Source organism: Cervus canadensis, chromosome 1 (assembly GCF_019320065.1).
Source record: "Cervus canadensis isolate Bull #8, Minnesota chromosome 1, ASM1932006v1, whole genome shotgun sequence".
Taxonomy (NCBI): domain Eukaryota; kingdom Metazoa; phylum Chordata; class Mammalia; order Artiodactyla; family Cervidae; genus Cervus; species Cervus canadensis.
This window is the reverse complement of record NC_057386.1, coordinates 126,803,826-126,825,504: the sequence shown is the minus strand read 5'-3', so window position 1 is coordinate 126,825,504 and position 21,679 is coordinate 126,803,826. Positions and strand designations below refer to the sequence as shown.

Sequence of the window (21,679 nt, the reverse complement as noted above, 5' to 3'; positions counted from 1 at the left end):
GGGCAGGCAGGCAGGCAGGGGGGCCGTGGTCGGTACTCAGCTTGCAGGCCGCCCGCCCTCCGTAAAGGTGTGTGAGCATTAGCAGTCTATCTACAGCAGATCGCCTGCTGAGAAAGGAAGCGCTTTCTGCTTTGCCAGTCCCCTGGCAGCACGGCCCCCCCCCCTCAACGCCCCGCTTCCGGAAGCCTGCTCCCCTCTCTTCCCTCCACCCGCCCGCCCTTTCTCTTGAAGCCTCTGGAGACCTTAGAGACTGATGGCTCATTTGAGCTCTACTCCTGAGCTAATAAATCCAGGCAATGACTTTGGAACTCTGCCTGGCGCCCCCACCTCCCCATCTCCTCCCCTTTCCTCAGCTGAGTCTCCTGAGATGCTGAGAGCGGGAGGGGGGTGGATCTGAGAGGACGAGGTACACGCAGGCGGCAGCCCTCACCTTTAGAATTATCGCTGTCAGTGTGAGTTCTTGCAGATCAAGGCACAGCCTCGCCTCGGGGCCCCTGACGCCTCCCGTGCCTGCCAGGGGCGGAGCACCGCCAGCTGGAGATTCACTCCGAGCAAGGGGTGAGGGGGGGTGGGCACAGCTTAGCGCCAGGTACCTGGAGCGGGCTCAGGAATGTGGCTTCTGAGAACATCTGGCTTCGTTACCCCCTGTCTCCCAGACGCTCCTGCGAGGGCCTCAGGAAGATGAATGGAAGGCGGTGGTGATAAATCTGAGCCGCCCTGCAGTAAACTCCCCTGAGTTGGCTTCTGAGAAAAGTCCCAGCCCCAGCTATTGAGGTCACATGCTCCCCACACACCTGACTCAGCCCGTATCAGGCCGGCGGAATACTCTTCTCTAGCGTTTTCTGCAAGACCCAGTGGCCCATGATAACACAGAAGGCAAAGTTAGCATTGTTTGTAGGGGGACATCTCTTTGGGGAGTAAAGTGGCCTGAAGGGTGTACCAGCCTGCACCCCTATGCATTTAATCCAGTAATCTTGCAAACGGACAGCAGAGAGCATCTCTAGTTGATGTATAAAACGGGCTTGCAGGGCTTCCCTGGTGGCTCAGTGGTAAAGAATCCGCCTGCCAGTGCAGGAGACACAGATTTGATCCCTGGTCCGGGAAGATCCCACATGTCTTGGAGTAACTAAGCCCGTGCGCTTCAGCTACTGAACCTATGAGCCTAGAGCCCAGGAGCCACAACTCTTGAAAGCCCATGTGCCCCAGAGCCCATGCTCTGCAACTATAGAAGCCACTGCGATGAGAAGCCTGAGCACCACAACTAGAGAGTAGCCCCCACTCTCCACAACTAGAAAAAAGCCCTTGGAGAAATGAAGACCTACCCTGGTCAAATAAGTAACATTTTTTTAAAAAATGGGTTTGCAGATAGCCACCATACCCACTTTGGATGAATAAAATAAGCCAATCAGTTACCTAGCAGCCCACATCCCTGTTAGGAGAATAAAGTAGATGACAGCTACCAGCTCTCACCTCCCTTGTGATAAATAAGATGGCATTGCAGACCTCTACCAGCCTCAGTCCCTCAATCTGGTGGATAAAGGAGCCTTGCAGATTGCTACCATGTCACCCTGAGCTTTCCCCCTTTTTTCCACTCCCTGACTAGTAGAAAATCGCTGGCAGCCAGCGCTCATCTTGCTAAAGAAAAGCGGGTCTCTTGAAACTGCCATTTAGGTTCCTGGCCCAGCTGAAACCATCCCTGTCTCCCCTCTCTGGCCTTTAGGGAGAAGACGGACGACACCTCTGGGGAAGACAATGATGAGAAGGAGGCAGTGACCTCCAAAGGCCGAAAAACCGCCAACAGCCAGGGGAGACGCAAAGGCCGCATCACCCGCTCGATGGCCAACGAGGCCAACAGCGAGGAGGCTGTCACGCCGCAGCAGAGCGCTGAGCTGGGTGAGTCTTGGGCTGGGGAAGGGGCGCTGAGGCCCAGTGGGCTCAGAATCCCAACATTCACTGCAGATTTGCTGTTTGACCTGCGGTGAGTTCCTTGACCTCTCTGTGCCCTGGTGGCTTCATCAGCACCCGGGTTGTGAGTAATGCCTGTAACAGTGGGCTTGAGCGTTTCAGCGACTTTGTATGTAGGAAGAGCCTAGAACAGCGCCTGGGGCAGGTTTGCTGGCTGTCAGCTGTGATCCTCTCAGAACTGGAGAATTCACCTGCAAATCCAGAGCACCAATTTGGTTTTGTTTTTCAATCAGAAGATCTGCCCTCGGGTCTTCCCAAGGCTTTCACTGCCAGGGGCCCGGGTTCAGTTCCTGGTCAGGGAACTAGGATCCCACAAGCCACACAGCATGGCCAAAAAACCCACCCCTTTTCAAGAGTGCCCGAGTGCTGCTGTCCCTGCCAGCCCTGGGAGGCATCTGGGTTTGTACCGTCACTTCTGTGGGCCTCAGTTTCTCCTGCTCAACGGGTGCCCACCCACAGGTGCTCTGAACCTGAGGTGGGGGAAAAAGAATTGCTTAGCAGTTCCCAAGTTTGGCCACAGGGGGGCAGCCGGCGCGTGCTTGTCTGAACCATTTTGGCTGTTTGGAGCCTGCCCTCTCCTGTCTGCAGGGACCCAAAACCGAGGCCTGAGTGCTCAGACTGAGGCCCCAACCGCCTGGATGTCTTCCCAGGGTGGGAGTTGATGGAAGGGATGGTTTCTGTCTCACAGATGCCCTCCTTGTCCACACCCGAGGTTTGTGCCAGGCTCCTCGCCCTTTTCCTGCGAGAGATCATTTGTACCCGTTTCATAGATGGGCTGTTTGAGTCTGAGAGAAGGGACATTGCCTGCGTAAAGTCGTGGAGTCAGTTGGGATTCAAACCCAGCCCACTGGCCACAAATCCCATTTGACTCCTGTAAGCTCTTGCCAGCTGCCCTTTGGTGCTGGAGTGCGGGGAGGCTCAGGGCAGGAGGGTTCTTTTCAGAAGGGTGTTGGTGCACCTGACTTCTAGGGTCATTCTTCTGGACCTCAAGCTGATGTTGGGGCTGGGTGGTGGAAAACACAAGCCTGGTCCCTCTGACGGGCTCCCCATCCTGGGCTCCGGCTTCCAGAGCCTCCCTCTGGGGGTCCTGTAGGCAGGGGGAGGGGAAGTTGGTCGTGGCAGCAGGGAGCCGGGGAAGCTGCCCGAATTTTCCCCGGAGGGTCGGCGGACTTTACCAAGCGCATACTCTGTGCCTGGCGCTGTTCCAGGCACTAGGTCCATGAAGCTGACGTCCCTCATGCTCACCCCTCTCATGATGTCTTAAGCAACTTTCAGGGAAGGACCAGGGCTCACGTGTGGGGGATCTCGGAGGAGAGGCTCAGAAACAGCCATAGCAGACCCTTGGCCAGCTCCCTGAAGGCAGCTGCCTTACTTCTCGGCAACACGAACCACCTCCTCCGTGTGTTATATAGTTCGGAGCAGAGTCTAATAATCACCCTGTAGAACAAAGTCCCCCAGCAGGGGACAGGGGGCCATGTCTGGGGACATTTTGGATTGTCCCAGCTGGAGTGGGGGCTCCTAGCCCCTGCTGGGTAGAAGCCAGAGCTGCTGCTCAAGCCCCTGAAACACCTGGGGTGGCCCTCACCACAGAGACTCATCCGGCCCCGGTGAGTCCACGCTCAGATGAGGTCCTTGCCCATCTGAAGCTCGTGTCCCTCCTCGTCTCCCCACCCTCACGTGGTCACCAAGCTCTGCCAGGTGTATGCAGAGGCCCTGGACTGCCTCAGTTTCCCCATCTGTGAAATGGGGTGATTGCACACACACACCCCCATCCCAGCAGGTGCCCCAAGCTGCCAGAGGCAGAGAAACTGCCCCTCTGCGGACTGCTGCCAACACACCCGTTGTCTTCCTTTTCAGCTTCCATGGAGATGAATGAGAGTTCTCGCTGGACGGAAGAAGAGATGGAGACAGCCAAGAAAGGTGAGTGGTTTCTGGCCGCTCTCATCACCCTCGATGTGTGTGCAGGCCCTATAGCTCGTGTGGTTGGGAGGAGGTTGACACATGCCCTTACTGGGGCTGTGGTGTGGCCTGCAGGGGCCAGGCTTTGCTTCCGGGTGTTCTCAGACTGGCCTCGTCTCCTCAGAGCCTCAGTTTTGTCCTCCAGAAAATGGGTCCGTGTGACCATGTTGTGGGGGACCGCGTCCGTGGCCTCTGGGGCCAGCACATCATGGCCTTGTAGACAGAGGGGTGACAGCGCTCCTGGGCGCCTTGAGGGGAGGGGCAGAGCCTGCTGGTGTCCACCGCTGCTCGGTCACGGTGTCAGCCCGTCAGCTGTGCCGTCTCCCTGGGCTGCGATGCCGACCCCACATTCTCCGTGGAAGCCATCCGCGTGTCCCCATTGTTCATTAGAGCCTGAATGGCTGGGCCTTTGCCTCCCCCGCTTAGTGGACTGTCTCTGCGCCTCAGTTTCCCCATCTGTAAGATGGGAGGGGTGTCCAGATGGGCCCAGAGAAGCCAGAGGTAACAGGCACTGTCGGGGCTGTGTCGGTGTCAATTCCCCGGCCCCCACCTCTGGGAGATGTTTGGGGGCCGTCAGACTAATGCTGCGCCAACGGGAAGGCTGAGGCTGGCAGGGTCGGAGGGGGGTACATCTGAGCCATATTCGCAGGCTCACTCTCGTTCATCTTGACCCCAGCCCTGAGCGGTGGTCTTGTTTCTGGCTGTTTTGTGGATGTGGAAGGAAGGAGCAGAGGCCAGGGATGGCCGGGATCCTGGGCTGGTGATCTGGGCCCCCCGCTCCCTCCCGCCCCCCAGCTCTTGTCCCCGAGGTCCTTCTGAGGCCCCACTGCTCACGTGCAGCATCTTTGTGCCTGGAGCGCCAGGTCGTGACTCAGGGAGGGAACAAACGGTCTTTCTCATGAGGGACCCAGGTGCACAGGGGCGGTCATGTGCAAGGACAGCTGGGCCTGGAGGCTGACATCTTAGACTGCGGGCTGAGGGCCCTGCCTCCACCCTCCGCCCCAGGTAGGGGTGCCGAGGGGCCCGAGTGTCTGGTCCTGGTGTTTCAGAAGCTGATCAGATAGAGACTCAGATGTAGAGAACAAGCATATGGACACCAAGGCGGGGGGAAGAGGGTGGTGGAATGAATTGGGAGATTGGGATTGATATATATACACCATTGGTACTATGTATAAAATAGATGACTAATGAGAACCTATTGTATAGCTCAGGCTCTACTCTGTGCTCTGTGAAGACTTAGATGGGAAGGAAATCCAAAAAAGAGGGGATGTGTGTATAGGCACAGCTGCTACACAGCGGAGTGTAACCCAGATTGCTTCTCCAGTGGTTCAGTGGGAAAGAATTTGCCTGCATTTAAGGAGACCGGGTTCAGTCCCTGGGTCGGGATGATCCCCTGGAGGGCATGGCAACGCATTCCAGTATTCTTGCCTGGGAAATCCCGTGACCAAGGAGCCTGGTGGGCTACAGTGCATAGGGTCCCAAAGAGTCGAACAAGACTGGAACGATTCAACACGGGTGCCCAGAAACATTGTCAAGCAACCGTGTGGCGGTGTGGTTTGTCGCTCAGTCACGTCCGACTCTTTGCGACCCCATGGACTGTAGCCTGCCAGGCTCCTCGGTCCATGGGATTTGCCAGGCAAGGATACTAGAGTGGGTTGCCACGCCCTCCCTCCAGGGGCGCTTCCCGACCCAGGGATACAACCTGGGTCTCCTGCATTGCAGGTGGATTCTTGACCAACTGAGCCACCAAGGAAACTCCTATAAGGAACTTTTAGTCCAGTAAAAATTAAAAGAAAGAAGAGAGAAACTGACCAGGAACAGCCCCAGACCTGGTCAGGCCCTCCACCTGGGTCCCAACCCCTCCCCTCGGGGGCTCCTGTCCAAGGTACCCTGCCCCTTGGAGGCTCCAGACCTCCCTCCTCCAAGCTCCCAGCCATCAGGTGAGATGGAGCAGGAGGAAGGGCCCAGCTGGCCCTCAGCATCGTGGATAATAGGAGGAGCAGTCACGCTTCCTGTCGTGGGGGAGGTCCTGCCTTCAGCATCTCAGTGGGGCACTCATGGGGGCCTGTGGGCATGGTCTCTAGCTGCCAGGGCACGGTGGGTGCTGTCAGCCCCCCAGGGGGCCATGCCATCCTTTCTTTCTGTGTTTATTTTGTCGTTTCTGGTATGGATTTCGCCGTGGGGTGAAACAGAGACTTTATTTGAAAAATGAGTGATTTTTCTCCCCCACCTTTAATTTTGGTGAAATACACATAACATCAGATCTACCGTTTTCACCATCTTAACGTGTATGATTCAGTGGCATGAAGTATATTCCCAGTATGGTGCAACCATTACTCTATAACTTTTTATCACCCCACACGGAAACCCAGTACCCATTAGCAGCCACTCCCCATCCCTCCAAACCCTGACAACCTTCAGCGTGCACCAGTCTGCTTTCTATCACTGTGGATTTGCCTGTTTGGGCCTTTTGCATGAATTGAGTCATACAGTGAATGCCCTTTTGTATCTGGGTTCTTCCTCTCAGCATCATGCTGTCCATCCCTGTCCTAGCCTGTGTCAGCACTTCATCCCTTTTTATGACTGAGTCGTAGTCCTCTGTATGGACATGCCACATTCTGTTTATCCATCTGTCCGTTAGTTGATGGATGCTTGGGTTGTTTCCACCTATGAGCTCTTGTGCCTAGTGTTGCTGTGAACATTTGTGTAGAATTGCATGGTTTTTTAAAACCACACATCAGACCCTGAGATCTCAGCCATTGGCAGTGATATCGCCCCAGGGGACCCCCCCCCATCACCAGGGCTGTGAGGGGCTCCACGTGCACATCCCAGGGCCGCCAGCCTGAGCTGCGTCTTCTGTCGTCATGGCAACCCCATCCCTGGCTCCCTCCCTGTTGCCCGGGAACGGGGAGTTGGCTGCGTGGCCCTCTCTCTCCCTTGGGAAGGGCAGACCCAGGGGCTGGGAGGACGACTGGGGATGACTCATCGGCTGAGCCAGGAGTGCGCCCCACCGTCTCAAGGTTGGGTCCTCAGGGACGGCAGTGATCTCATCCTGAGTCCCAGCCCACAGAGACGGTGGTGTGCGAGTCCCCCCGGGGGACGGTGCATGCCGAGGCCCTGCTCAGTGACATTTCTGATAATGTGACGAGCACCAGTGCGCTCGTCCGCCGTGAATTACAGCAATCTGCACAATTACCGCTCAGGGTGGCTGCTAAAGGCAGCGTGTTCCAGGAGGCAGGAGGGGGTCGGGGCAGGGAGGCAGGTGCTGGCAGCCCCCAGGACTCCTCTCCACAGTGAGCAGGGATGTGGGGTGGGGGGGCAGTTCCAAGGCCCCCAGCCCTCAGAAACCCAGGAAAGTACCGCAAACCGAGCTGTGCCCGAGGCAGATGGCACCCACCCATCACTCACATCAACCCAGTGCTTTACCCTGTGCTGGGCAAGGGTACCAGAAATGAGCCAGCTCTGGTCCCTCCCTCAGGGAGCCCAGGGAGTGAGCATCCAGGTGTCCCCGAGGTCTTGGGACTACTGGGCCTGCCCCGAGCATCCTGGGGGACTTCCAATAGCCAGGCCTTGTAGGATAATCTGCAGATGGTCCATCATCCCCAGAGAGACACTGGACTTCAGCCTCGGGATCTCTTAGCTCTGTGATATCAGGCAAACCAGTCCACCTCTCCCTGCCTTGGTTTCCTCATCTGTACAATGGAAACTCGAGGTTCACCCACTGTATTAGTTTCCTGGGGCTGCCATAACAAAGCACAAACTTAGGTGGCTTAAAAACAACAGAGACATGTTCTCTCGCAGTTCTGGAGGCCGTGAGTCCGAAGTCAAGGTGTCGGCAGGGCTGGGCTCCCTCCTTAGGGCCCTGGGGGATGATCCTGCCTCTCCTCTTCCAGCCTCTGCTGTTGCTGGCAGTCGTCGGCGTTCCTCAGCTTGTAGACATTCCAATCCCTGCCTCCATCTTCCATGGCTGCCTTCCCTCTGCGTGTCTGTGTCCAGATTTTCCTCTTCTTATAAGGACCCACCCTAATCCAGCATGACCTCATCTCAACTTGATCGCATCTATAAAGACTTTTTCCAAATAAGGTCACATTCGCAGGTTACAGGTGGGTGGACGTGAAATTGACGAGAGGCGGGGGGACACTAATTCAGTACGATGACTTTTTTAAAAAAATTTATTTATTTATTTTATTTTTGGCTGTACTGGGTCTTCACTTGCTGCGTGGGCTTTTCTCTAGTTGCGGCAAGCAGGGGCCACTTTCTAGCTGTGGTGCCCAGGCTTCTTATTGCGGCAGCTTCTCTTGTTGTGGAACACAGGGTCTAAGTGTGCAGGCTTCAGTAGTTTCGGCACGAGGGCTCAGCGGTTGCAGTTCTTGGGCTTAGCTGCTCCGCAACCACGTGAGATTTTCTGCTATCAGGGATCAAACCCATGTCTCCTGCGTTGGCAGATTCTTTACCACTGAGCCACCAGGGAAGCCCCTTTGTGGGGATTTGGTAAAAGAAAACAGAAGCGCTTAGGAGGGTGGTGACTTAGACACACTGGGTTCCCCGTCAACCATTTGGAATGATAGCCAGCCCTTCAGCCTTGTGATCCTGGCCTGGCCCATCCCTGTCTTGGCCTCGTTTTCCCTTGTCCTCCAAAATGAGACAGGGATGCCATCACTGAAAGGCATTAGAAGGGTGACGTGAGCCTTATTTGTGCAGTGCTTGGTATACAGGAGATTCTCAGAAATGGCAGGCCTGCAGTTCAGCACACAGACTCTGTGTTTGAGTCTTAGCTCTGTCCCTTGTGGGTGACGCGGAACAGTAGCTGCACCTCTGGGGGCCTCAGCCCCTTCCCTGCACAGCTGGGAAGGGGATTGGTGGTGTAAGATGACATTTGGAGGTGGTTTCATGGCACTGGGAAAGGGCCCTGGGGCTGACACCCAAAGCACAGAATAATAAGTAATACTGTTAAGTATTTGTCAGTACTTCTGTGTAGCAGGTACTGCTAAAGGCAATCTGTGTGTTAAGTCACTTCATCCCCACCAGCCTTATGAGGCAGATGCTATTTCTTGTTTCTTTATCCAAAATGATGAAACTGAGACCCAGAGAAGTTAAGTGACCTGCCCAAGGTCACACAGCTGTTAATTGGTAGAGCTTGAATTCAAACCCAGGCACCCTAGTTACAGAATGGGGCTGGTGTGAGGTTTGAATAAGTGAGACCATGGGTCGGGCTACTATTAATCTGATGATGAAGTGGGGGGAGCGCCTCCCAGTAAAGGAATAGCATGTGCAAAGGCCCTGGGGCAAGGGCAGTGAAGTCAAGTAACAGGCTGTTAAAACCCAGCAAGCAGGACTTTCCTGATGGTCCAGTGGTTAAGACTCCGCCTTCCAGTGCAAGGAGTGCAGGTTCAATCCCTGGTCAGGGAACTAAGCTCCCACCTGCTGCAGGGTTTGGCCAAAAGTTAAATAAAACAACAACAACCAAAAAAACGCAGAGAGCAAGGGAAAGAGAGGCAAGGGGTGGAGAGGCCGTTGGGAGGGCTACCCCCTTCCCACCCCTGCTGGCCCGACCAGCTGTGGGCAAGAGTTCGGTGGTCGCTCTAGAGCAGGGGAAGGCCATAATGTGGGGAGGCGTGGCCCAGGGACAAGAGAGCTGCAGGATTCCAGGTAGCTGGTGAGCACCTGCCCTTCCTTTGTACATGGAGTAGGGCTGCCTGCCCTGGGGCTTACACCAAGTGGGGACCGAGCAAGTGCAGGGCGGCCCCGGAGAGCTGGCCGCCTGCCCCAGGGCGCAGCGCCATGCTGGGCAGGCACTGGGCTGGGATGTGAAGCTCTGTTTCCCCTGGGAAAGGTCAGCCTGGCCTGGCTTGCAGTCTTGACCCAACTAAGCGGGAGGCCCTGGGCTCGGCTGGCACCCCCTCCTGGTCCCCAGCCCCCTTCTCTGGTGGAGAGGGCGCCAGCTGTGGAGGGGGGTGGGGAAGCCCCTGGGCACACCATTCCCAAGACCAGAAATAGGCACTGGCCCAGCTCCACACTGCCAGCCCCTCCCTGGCCTCAAGTGGCCCGCCTGGTGAGGAGGGTGAGGGCAGGGTGCATGGACCCAGGGGAGGGCCCTGCAGAGACCAGGCCCTGGTGGCCCCAAGCAAAGCCCTTCAGCCCGGGTGGAGCCCAGGTGGGTCCCAGAGCTCTTCCCCCAGTAACTCCAGGCCCGCTCTACCCGCAGGACTCGCCTCCTTTCATGGGGGGTGAGGGAGAAACCACTAATTGCTTTGCACCTCCAAAGTGCTTGCTGTGCACACTGGCTGGTTTAATTAGTTTTTACGGATGAAGGGTCGAGGGCTTGGGGAGGGGAGGTGTGAGTCCCCAGCCTGGAAGCTCGGGCCTCCGCTTCCACATGTCTGTCATCAAAGCCTCCCGACCACGGGAGAGCAACGGCGGGTGTGCTTGGCCTGGACAGCCATGCACATGCCCACTGGGGCTTACGATGGGCAGCGTGACACCATGGTCAGTGCACAGGGCTGGCAGCTGATGGAGGCACCCGGGTTCAGGATGCTGGGTCACTTCTGAGCACGTGGATCAATGAGGGTCCAGCAGGAGACAGGACCAGCATGCCAAGTGGGGACTGAGGACAGTTGATGGACAGGGTCGGGGGGGGTGACCTCAAAGATCATTAGAAGAGCCTGCAGCATCCCGGGGCTGGCATCGGTGGGGAGCTGTCACCACCTCCAGCTGGAGCTGAACTTCATCTTGGGTGCACTATCCCCCAAACCTGGATTCTTCTGGTGTTCAGAAGGAGGAGAGAGTTGGGGTTTCTGCCTGAACTTGGGCAACCCAGCCAGATACCAGGGTAAGCTCCAGACCCTTCTCATGTTGCTTGTCAGCACCCTTGAAAGTAAAGTCAAGCATCTCCCAGCCCAGTCGAACTTCTAGGAGCAAAATCCAGACGTGGGCATTCAAGTTGATGCTTCCTCAGAGAAAGAGACCCGAGGCAGGTTACACAGTAATGACAATGCCTGTTAGCATGTGGTCGGTGCTCGCTGGTCCTGAATTTTGCATGAATGATCTTACTTAATCCTCCAAGGGACCCTCAAGGCAGCTTCTCCATATTTGAGGACACACGTGTGTGCATACACTCACACATGCACACAGACACACCTTCTGCTTTGCAGATGGGAAAACTGAGGCCCAAGGGGCTGAATGACGAGCTGGGGCTTGTACAACAAATAACCTGGAGTTGCTTGGCCCCAGAACTTACCACTTGGCTGTGCTCTATTGGAAAACCTGACATTGAACGCATAATTTCCCAAAATGGTAGGATGCCAGGTTACACACAGGTGTTATTTTTTTCATCTTAATGTCTTTAATCATGTGTTGGGAGATCACATTGTCCCTAAGATTTGCAGATATAATAGCTGAAGCTGAGGCTGAGGCTAATGTAGGCACCGAGTCTTTATTTTGACAAGAGTAGAAAGGTAAGTCGAAGTTCAGGTGTGAGGTTGTCTGGCCGAATCCCCTCAGGGACTGGCAGGAGGTGTGTTGGAGGCTCAGATACACAGTAGGTTCCCGGCAAGGTCGCCAACCCTGCGCTGAGTCCAAGTCAAATCTGCCCAGGGCTTGGAGTTTCTGAAATAAGGAAGTGGCATGACTCAGGACTAAATCGGCTGGTTTTTCTTTCTTTTTTTTCCCCCTGCTCCTTTGATAGTGTTTTAGGCAGAAAATCTTGTTTTGCAAACCAGGGTTTCTCTTGGAAAGCGGCGGTAGGTGGGAGGGCTATGGACATGTCCGTCTTGCAAGTGGCCTGTGCTGCTTCACGGAGGGAATAGAAAACCTCAGGCTGGATGGGCTGCCTGGGATGGTGGGAAGCGAGTGTTTCCTGGGGGGTATGCTAGTTTCCAGGGGGGGCGCAGCTGTGAAATTCCCAGGACGCAGATGGATGGCAGTGTGGTACTGCCCGCAGGTGCTGGAAAGATCCCTCCACCCCCAGGTTATCAGAACTTGCCCATGGTGGGGTTGGGGGGTGTAGTTGGTGCAGGTTTGCAGACCCCAGAGATGAGAGCTGCCTGCAGTGGGGACCCTGAGAGGGTAGCACCTTGGGGAGGGATATGACAGGGACAAGGTCTCTCTGGGGGTCAGTGTACTTGAGTTGATGGGGGCTTAGACACTGCTCCTATGATAACAGTTCATCTCAGGCCCCCAGACAGTGTATGAGAAGCTCCCTCCTGAGGGTAGCTGGAGCGGCCAGGCCAAGCCCCCACACAGGGAAGCCCCCCTCACCATCACCTCTCCGGCTTCCCCCTGCTCCTTCACCTCCTTCTGTGCTCAGTGACTCAGACCTCCTGGCTTGACTTCCTGTCTTGGTCAATTTCACTTCCTAGTTCCTGCCTCCCTGTCGCTTCAGAACGAAACTCCTTCCTTAGAAATTAGAAGTGAGGTCGGGGAATCCAAACCACAGGGGATGTTGGCAGAATCTGCCGTCTGGGGCACCAGCGCAGAGTGCGTGAGGGCGGGCCCCTGGTGTGAGAGGGGGGCACTCCCTCCCTTCTCTTCTGGGGAGGGTTCAGGACCCCCCATGGGGATAAAGGTGCAGCCCGCTCCTCTCTTTGAAGCTGTGGGCCCCAGCGAGGTAGCAGAGGTGCCTGGGGGATGCCCAGTGAGCCCCCAAACCCACACGCCTAGGGTATCTGGAGCTTTCTTCATTTGCCAGATGCCTTCTGCACACCTAGCAGTTGTGGGTGCAGAGACACTGCCCTCAATGAGCAGTGGAGCCAAGGAGCTAATTTCAGGGAGCAGCGATAAGTGCTCTGGAGATACCAAAACCCCATGACGGCAGGGTGGCCGGGAGGACAGCTTTGGAAAGAGTGGTCACAGCAGACTTCTCTGAGGAGCTGTCGCTTGAAGCTGAGAAGTGAAGGAAGGCAGAAGGAGATCTGTGAAAAAGCCATGCAGGCAGCAGGGACAGTGAGTACAGATGTCCTGGGGCACACCCAGGGGCTGGGCAGGAAGGGTCCCCGTGGGTGGCTGGAGCAAGGGAAGAGGTAGGAATCGGGGTGGACGACGGGTGTGGGACGAGTCTGCCGGGCCTCACGCACCACGCCAAGGCCTTTGGGTGTTATTCCAAGAGCATTGGGTCATCCCTGGCAAATCTGAAGCAGAGGAGTGACCCGATTGGATTGGCATCCTTAGAAGCCCCCTTGGGCCTCCCTTGCAGAGAAAGGATCGTGGGACTCGAGTGGGACGTCCGGCTCCCCAACACGGTTGTCTCTGTTGTCCTCCCTGGGGGTGTGCCCCAGGACCCAGGGCGAGGTCTGGGGGCAAGGCGGTGGGACAGGGGTGGGCCGTTGTTCCTTGGGTTTTGTGGGCAGGATGGAGAGGCTTGAGGACAGAAGAGTTGAGCAGGTCAATGACCTGGGAGTTGGAGAAATCGGTCGTGACCTGGATCTCGCTCCAAAGTTCAACTCAGTTAACTTTCAACTCCCTGGGAGCTGCCTGGGGAATCTGTAGCAGGTGTTTTTTATGGGGCACAGGCTGACCTGGGTGTCTCAGAGAGGGAAGAAAAAGGTAGCCCTGGCCCCAAGACCCTCGGGGAGCAGAGAGCCCTCTAAGGACACCAGACCCTCCCCCGCTCCCATCCTCAGGGGTTGGAGGTCTCATTTGCACTTGGAAGAATCCCCTCAGATTCTAAGTTTCCTCCTATAAGGCGAACCTAGCCCTGCCCACCCACTGCCCGCTTCCAGCCCATCCAGACTTATAGAGTCCCCCACGATGGGCCTGGCCGCCCTGACAGCAGTCAGGCGGGAAGGGGGGCAGACCACAGGTGGAACCAGCGCACAGGGGAATGACGGCGGAAGAAGCTGTTTGCTCCCCGGCTGCCTGCCGGGGTGGAGAAGCTCTGTTTTTCTGAACCCTCATCTGTTCTTACCGCTGCTGACGCCGCCACCGCCGCGGATGGGGAGAGAGGGAGGGGGAGGCCAGTGCCAAGTTGGCCCGCCCCCTTCTGAACCTGGGCTTCTGCCACGCTCCCCCGCCCGCCCGCTCCCGGGAGCCTCCGTCTGGAGGTCACATTCAGCCCTGACGCGTCTCGCTGGGTCAGGCAGCAGGAAGATCGGCCGAGTCCTTGCGCGCCGCGGCGAGGCTGCCGGACAGGCGGTGGGGGTGGGGTCTTTGGTTTCTGCCCGGTGGGCGCGTCAGGGGTCCGGGGGCTGAGCGCCCACGCTGGGCACGTCGGTGCCCGGAGGAGGCGCGGACGCGGTGCTCCCTGGTGACGCCTGGCACGGGGCACCTCTCGCACACAGCCGACAACTTGCCGCCGCCCTCCCCCATCAGGCGAAGGGCACCTCGCAGGCCCGCAGCTGCGGGGGGCGGGGGGGACGGCTCAGGGGTGGCAGCGCTGCCGGAGGAGCCCTGGGCCACCACGGGCGGGCGGGCCGGCGCGCGCAGCACGGAGCTGCTTCCCCGCCCTCCCCGGAGCCAGCCTCCGCCTGCCGCCCTCCACCGCCCGGCCCCTCCCACCTCCCTCCTCCCTCCTCCCTCCTCCCTCCCCCCTCCCTCCTCCCTCGCGCCGCCGTTGGACGAGAAGGATGTGAGGCTGAGCTGAGCCGCCAGCAGACGCCAGCCAGAAGCCTTGCGGAGCCGGCACCACGGCCGCCCAGCCTCCCGCCTCCCAGCCCGCTGCTCCCAGCTCCGATCCCTGGAGCATCCTCCAAGCCGTATGTTTCCGGAAAACTTGGCCGAGGGGGAGACGCAGATGAGAGGATGTGAGTGAGTGGCTCCGGGGAGGGGACTGGGGGCGGGGGGGGGGTGCTTTTGGGCCACGGTGACAGGGACCCCAGGGGTGACAAGGACCTCAGGCTGGGGCCGGAGGGAGGGCTCGGGGTTTCTCTACCGTGGGGTCCCACCTCACTTTCTTCTAGGGCCCCTTCCCAGCCTCTCTGGCTGTCGGGTGGGGGCTCCCTGGGAAGGAGGTCTGTGTTGAGGCGGATCCGGGAGGGGTCCTGGACAGCTGTGCTCAGAGGTGCTCTCTCCAGGTCGAGAGGTGGGGGTCTTTCTGCTGCATCGGGTTCAGGTTGTCCCTGAGGCATGGTGAGGTCTACAGGGCATCTCCCTGTGCCCAGCACCCTTGGTCTGGGTTCTCAGAACCAGAAGACAGCCCATACCGGTCCACCCCCACCCCAGGTGTCCTGGCCCGTAATATTAGAACACTAACCCCAGCTCTCTGCACAGCACTTAAAAGAAACTGAGGCCCAAAGAGCAGAGGGAATGGCGCGGACCACACACAGCAAGTCTGGGCAGGGCTTCAGGATGGCTCAGTCCAGCGGTCCTTCCCAAGCAGCTTTCAGGCAGCGCTGGGCGACCCCCCCCCCCAGCCCCCCAAGCCCCTGCTGCTGCCACGAGTGAAGTTAATTAGAACCTCAGCCTCTCAGCCAACTCCACGCCATCTCCTTATTTATGTGTCCAGTTTGTAAATGTCAACCTCCCTGGGGTTCAGCCTCCCCCTGGGTTCTTGTCCACCGCCCCTCCCTACCCCCCACATACTTACCCCCCCCCCCCCCAGCAGGCCCAGATGGGAGACCCGCCCTCTCCCTCCCGGGGTTCCGGCCCAACGTGTTTGCCTGGGCTCCCTTGGCCCCGGTTGGGGAAATATAAATAAACGCGTCCCCGTCGTCCTCCGCCAGGTTCTCTGGAAGTGGCAGCTGCTGCTGGCGCAGGCGGCGGGAAAGGTCAGGGGGCTGGGTTACACTTGATCCCACGCCTCGGCTCCCCCCCCAACCCCCCCAACCCCCCGCCCCGTGCCTGTCCTTGAGGAACCCTGAGCAGCGGCCGTCGAGCCACGTGGCCTGGTGGCCTCCGCAGGGGAGCAGGTGGCCTGTCAGTCCAGCACCCCCACCCCCACCCCTCTGGGCCTACAGGCAGGAGAGAGGACAGCCCCGGTCCCCACGTCTACTTGGCCCTGTGGCCCACCCCAGGAGCTTGTAAGTTGCTCTGATCTCCAGAGCATCAGTTTCCCTCCCGTCCAGGGGATGTGAAAACGGCCGTGGCCTCGACAGCAAGGATAAGAGGGAACCAAGTCTTTGAAGGGCTTTGCAAACTCCAGGTTGCTCGGCCATGTGACACGGTGGTTTGTCGATGTTGTTTTTGATGCTGTTTTATTTCTGTGTGAGCCTTGTATGTAGCAAGCTGCCGGCACATGTTTGGATGAATGGGTAGATGGAGAGAAGGATGGATAGATGAATGAATGAGAGACAGAAAATATCGACAGGCAGAATGTCAGCCCCTCAGACTCCCACCCCTGCAAAATATAGCCTTCCTGGCTTGCAGCTTGATTTGATTCAAGGAAAACGACCTCAAACTTCGTTATGGGAAATCTTTCAGTAGTCGTTAGGAGTCTAGCTCTGGGGCTCAGAGGCCGCTCTGTTCCCAGCAACGTGACTCAGGCTTCGTTCCTGCTGCCCTCTGGGGGCCCAGTCCTGCCCCGCAGCCCCTGGAGGCTGGAACCTCTCCTCAGCCCCTCCTGCAGCCGTCAGGAGTCGGGGCAGGCCCTACCTGCTCGGGCTGACCTGAGCGCACAAGGCATGCTGCTCACCAGGAGATGTGAGACGTAAAGACGTAGAGACACCGGCGGATGTGAGGCGAGCCCGTGTACTGGGAGCACGGCGGGCAGATGGGCTGAGACTCAGGGCCGGCTTGCTGGGGGCGGGGGGGTCGGGGAGGGGGACTGCATTTCTGCTCAGCCTGGTGTTTACGGTGTTGAAAATGGAATAGGGGCTGGAGGCGCAGCTCTGGCCCGAGTCTGTGGGCATGGAGGGAGCTTTCTCTGCCCTAGGTGAGTCTGGGGTGGTGCCTACCAATTCCTAGGGGTGTCTCCCCACATCAGGAGTCTGTGAAGCTGTGTGAGAAGCTCATGGAGATGAGGGTGACTGTGATTTGTGGGGGCAACTCCACCCCAGATCCTGAACCAGCCTGGTGGGGCCCGAGTCCAGGGTGGGCCTTTAGGTGTCCCGGGGGAGCTTGGGGTTGCCCCGGTTAACCTGGGCGCGGAGGCTCCTGGCCCGATTCACCCCCACCCGGACTCCACCCTCCCACCCCTGCTCACACGTTCCTTCCTTTCCCTGGCCCGGTGCGGCCGGAAAACAGCTCGGTCTCCCGAGGCCTCCTCGTCTGCAGCTGCGAGCGAGTGTCAGTGCCGGGTCACGACCGGCAGGGGAGGAGGAGAGGTGGGGCCCCGGGCGGGGTCTGTGCCCCTGACCTCAGCCCTCAGCCCCCAGAACCCTTGATGGTGACCTCAGCAGGGGTGCACCCTGGCTGTTCCTACCTGCCCTTCCAGTTCCTGGAGCCCAGACCTCTCCCAGGGAGCCCAGCCCCCTCCTTCTTGTGCCCCCCCCCCCCCCAGCCCAATCATCTGTATCTCTTTCCAGAAACCCTGGACCGGTACAGTGAGCCTAAGGGATCAGGGCTGTTTTCTGCCCGGGGCTCCGTCTGCTCTTCCTGCCACGGATACAGGCCCTCTCTGCCCTTCCAGCCCCCTGACGCCCCTCATGTGCCTCCCTCCTCCCACAGGCCTCCTGGAACACGGCCGGAACTGGTCGGCCATCGCCCGGATGGTGGGCTCCAAGACGGTGTCCCAGTGTAAGAACTTCTACTTCAACTACAAGAAGAGGCAGAACCTGGATGAGATTCTACAGCAGCACAAGCTGAAGATGGTGAGTCCCCCACCAACCTCCTCTCCCCTCCTCCCCCACTGGGGTCACACCGTGGGCCCGTGTGGGCACTACAGCCCTGGAGACCTGGGCGGGGAGGGGTCTTAACACCCAGTCTGGCTCAGGATTCAGCCCCTCCCGGTTCTTGCTCAGCGGTCCCCCTGGAATGCTGCTGGGATTGATCCTGTGCCGTCAGCATCCCTCCTGGGTACTTCAGTGGGCAGGCCCACCCTCCCACCTCCCCGGCTCCACCACCACCCCCCGCCCCCTTCTCGCTAGCACTCCCTGGGCAGACCCCTCTGAGGGCCTTGAGCTCCGGGCAGGGAGGAAGGAAGGAGCGTGGTGGGTCAGGGCAGTGACTCACCAGAGACTTGGGGCTGTCAGCACATTGGAATGAAGACCCGGGGCAGATGAACCCTAAGTCAGCATCTCCCCCCACCCCCGTTTGAACTCACAGTCTCAGGGCCACCCCGGGGAGCAGCCGGCCCAGCCCTGTCCTCCTGGGGACTGGAGAAGCAGCTCAGACCTCTCCCTCCCCCAGGAGCACAGAAGGGGCGGGCTCGCCTCACTGCTCCTATGAATGGTCTGCACGCTTCCTCCGCAGCTGTTACTGGGAAGCTGTTACAGGGCCATTTGGGGGCGGCATCTTTTCTTCTCTCTTTTTTTTTCCCCTTTTCTTTTCCCTCTCTCTCTGCCTCCCTCTCTTCCTTCTCTTTCTCTCCCTCTTTCCATCCCCCTCCCTTCCCCTTTGGGGCACACTTGTGACATGTCAAGCACGGTCATCATTTCAGATCTGGGGAAACTGAGACTCAGCCAGGCTCATAAACAGCTGACTTGGGGGTGAACCCACAACTACATGACCTGAGGACTCATGCCTCTGGTCGGCAGGCTGCATAGTTCCTTGTAGATGTGAGGGCACAGGAGGGGGATGCACAGTTGTCCACCCCCCAGTTCTGCACGATCGGGCCATTTCTGCTGGGTTTGAAGTATGTGAAGCCTGTCTGGGGGGTGGGGGTTGAATTGCTCCTCATGTAGCCCACTGTGGTCCAGAGAGGGCAAGCAGGCTGCTGGGGTCACACAGCGTGGCCGGCGGATCAGGGACCAGAATCTCCCTCTTTGAATGCTCCTGGAGTGCTGTGCCGAATTTGAGGACATCACTCCCCAGCCCCCTGGGCTTCCCAAGTGGTGCAATTGGTAAAAAACCTTCCTGCCAATGCAGGAGACATAAGAGACATGGGTTCGATCTTTGGGTCAGGAAGATCCCCTGGAGGAGGAAATGGCAGCCCACGCCAGTATTCTTGCCTGGAGAATCCCACGGACAGGGGAGCCTGGCTACAGTCCATGGGGTCGCAAAGAGTCTGACAGGACTGAATGACTTAGCCCACCCACTCCCCAGCCCCCTGAGTGTTCTTGGCTGGAGGAGGATTGCCATGGCCCTGTGGTCAGGGCTGAGGCCCACCTGCAGGCTTCACTGGGTTAGGCCTCTACCTGCGCCGCGTCCCCATTGTGTCGGGTCGGGCTCTGCCCCCTGCCTGTGCCCTGCTTGCTCTGAAGTTGGTTCCCGGTGCTCCTCTGTTCCTCCTCAAGCTACAGGCAGGGCTCGCTCGAACACAAGGAGCTCTGCTGGTCTTCTAGATGTTCCAGGACTCTGCTTTCTACAGGGAGGAAGGTGGTGAGGGCCAAGGCTGAGGGGCACCTGGTCTGGAGCACAACGCTTGCTAAGATCCCGTAGCACGAGGTGGCGGTGGTGGTTGGAGGTGGGTGGCCGGTCACCTATACACACCGGGGACAGGGGCTGGCCCTGACATCCCCCAGGGACAGAAAGGTCTTCCTGCTCCCTCCCCTTCTCCTTCTGACCTGTCAGTCCTCCCTGCCTCTTCCCTCCCCCTCCCATTCCCTGCCCAGCCCAGCCCAGTGCCCACACACCAGCGTGCTTTCCCCCGGCTATTGGGTTACAGGAGTCTCCTCTTACAGCCTGCTGGCCCACGGCCTCACTTTCCAGGTTTCCTTGGGACACGGCCCTGCTGCACCCCTGAAGACCCCAGAACTTGAGAGGGAGGGTTGGGGAACCAGAGGTACTAGCTGGATAGGTGGTGTGGCTTGTCCTCTGGGAGAAAGTGGAATCAAGCCCTGGCTTCATGAATTGACACCTGTGACCTTGGGTAGCGGCTTCATCCCCACGAGCCTCAGTTTCCTCATCTGTAAAGTGGGAGAATGATAACGACAACCCTTACTCCTGGAACTCAGGCTGCCCTAATTACTAGTAGTGGTATCAGCATCATTTTTATTTTAAAGCCACTGGCCCCCCCTTTTCTTCTCAGGGGTGTTTGAGGTGCTCTCTTGAATAATATGTGTAGGAACAACCATGGTAGGGACTTGCCCCAGACACCCAGGTTAAGATGCAGATTCTGATGCTTCTTAGCTATGCAACCTTGGGCGAGTGGTTTGTCTTCTCTGGGCCTTAGTTTTCCTACTTATGAAATGGGGATAATTCCCACTTCAAAGTGGGCTTCCCAGGTGGAGTAGTTGGTAAAGAATCCACCTGCTAATGCAGGAGACACAAGAGACATGGGTTTGATCCCTGGGTGGGGAATATCCCCTCGAAGAGACCAGTATTCTTGCCTGGAGAATCCCCATGGACAGAGGAGCCTGGCAAGCTGTAGTCCATGGGGTCACAAAGAGTCAGACACGACTGAGCACACACATGTCCCCCTCAAAGGGCTGCTGTGGGGACCATTTGAGTGAAATGGGTGTGGGGTGCTTAGAAGTGTTCCTGGTATGTTGTGAGCGTCCCTCAGTGAGAGCCACGTGGCGGTGGCAGTGTTGGCGGGTTCAGTAGTGAATTGCCCGTGTCCGCCTGGTGCCTGGTGGCTGGGATGACTGGATAATGTAAGTGCACTCCTTCCCTGCTGACTGCGAAGGAGTGGACTTACATTGAAGGCTGCGGAGAAAGTGCACTGAGGGACGGGGTGTCGCATCTCTCTTGGTTGTTAATTGGGTACAGAGTATGTCTGCTCCTAGATTGCCTGAGGAATTGGTTCATTGATCGATTGGTTCATTCATTCATTCACTCATCCAAAGAGGCAGCCTAGCCAGATGGTATAGAGTGGGGCCCTGGGCTAAAGGGCGCACAGAGCTCTGCCACGTCCTCACTGGTGGTGCCCGTGGGTTCACGGCCTTGGCACTCGGCGTCGCTTTAAAGAGCGGCCCCGCTTGTGGGGTTGCTGTGAGCTGCAGAGGCTCTCCTACATGTAAAGGGCCGGGCGCCGCCCTGACTGGTGTTGCTAAGTGTTGGACCGCACCCCCGTTGCACGCTCGGCACGGCTTTCCTCAGTGCCTGCTATGTGCCAGGGAAGGAAATGGCAGGTGCCATCCATACACACGTGGGTGGGGTTTCCTGCTGGGCTGAGGAGCTGGGTCTTTCTTTAGTGGACAGTGGGAGCCATCGAGGGTTTGTGAGCTGAGAGGCCACCCAGCGGGGGCTGGACTTGAGGTAGATTGTGCAGGTCCCAGCAAAGCGCAGCCAAAGTTGATAGAGACGGTCGTCCTCCTTGTTCCTGGACCCTGAACTTGCTGGTGGATGGGCGACATCACTGAGGAGGAGGGTGGGTATGAGCAGCAGGGGGACCCTGAGCTCCATCTTGGGCCCCTCCCCATACCCCTGAGGTTGTCACCGTTGACCCCATCCTCAGGTGAAGATGCTGAGGTCAGATGGGAGAGGGGCCTGGTGAGGGAGGCCACAGGAAGGTTTGAACTCACATCTGTAGGCGCCCCTGGCTTCCCTTTCTGGACCCTTCCCTGTGTTCCAGGACTCCCATGGAACTCAGCAGAGGTGGTCCTGGTGGGAGGCAGTGGCTCAGAAGGTGGGGGCCGGCAGGCCACGTTCTGAGGCCAGCAGACGGGTGAACCTGGCTGGTCACTTGTGGATGAGAAAGGGCTGTTTGGGAGAGTGGGGTTGGCTCTCCTCCCCTGCTGACTGCAAAGGAGTGGACTTCCGTTGAAGGCTGCGGAGAGAGTGTACTGAGGGATTTGGGGACCCATCAACCCAGGTCCAGCCATCCTGACAGTTGGCCACCCAG

The 21,679-nt window shown here is 58.2% G+C and overlaps 1 protein-coding gene across 1 annotated transcript in view; it reads left to right on the top strand.

The window, feature by feature from the left end:
• Positions 1 to 21,679, top strand: part of NCOR2 (nuclear receptor corepressor 2) — a 234,501-nt gene that overhangs the window by 159,297 nt on the left and 53,525 nt on the right. The window contains 3 exon segments of the mRNA XM_043442529.1: positions 1,721 to 1,893; positions 3,823 to 3,885; positions 17,461 to 17,603. Coding sequence (XP_043298464.1) covers positions 1,721 to 1,893; positions 3,823 to 3,885; positions 17,461 to 17,603 — 379 coding nt within the window.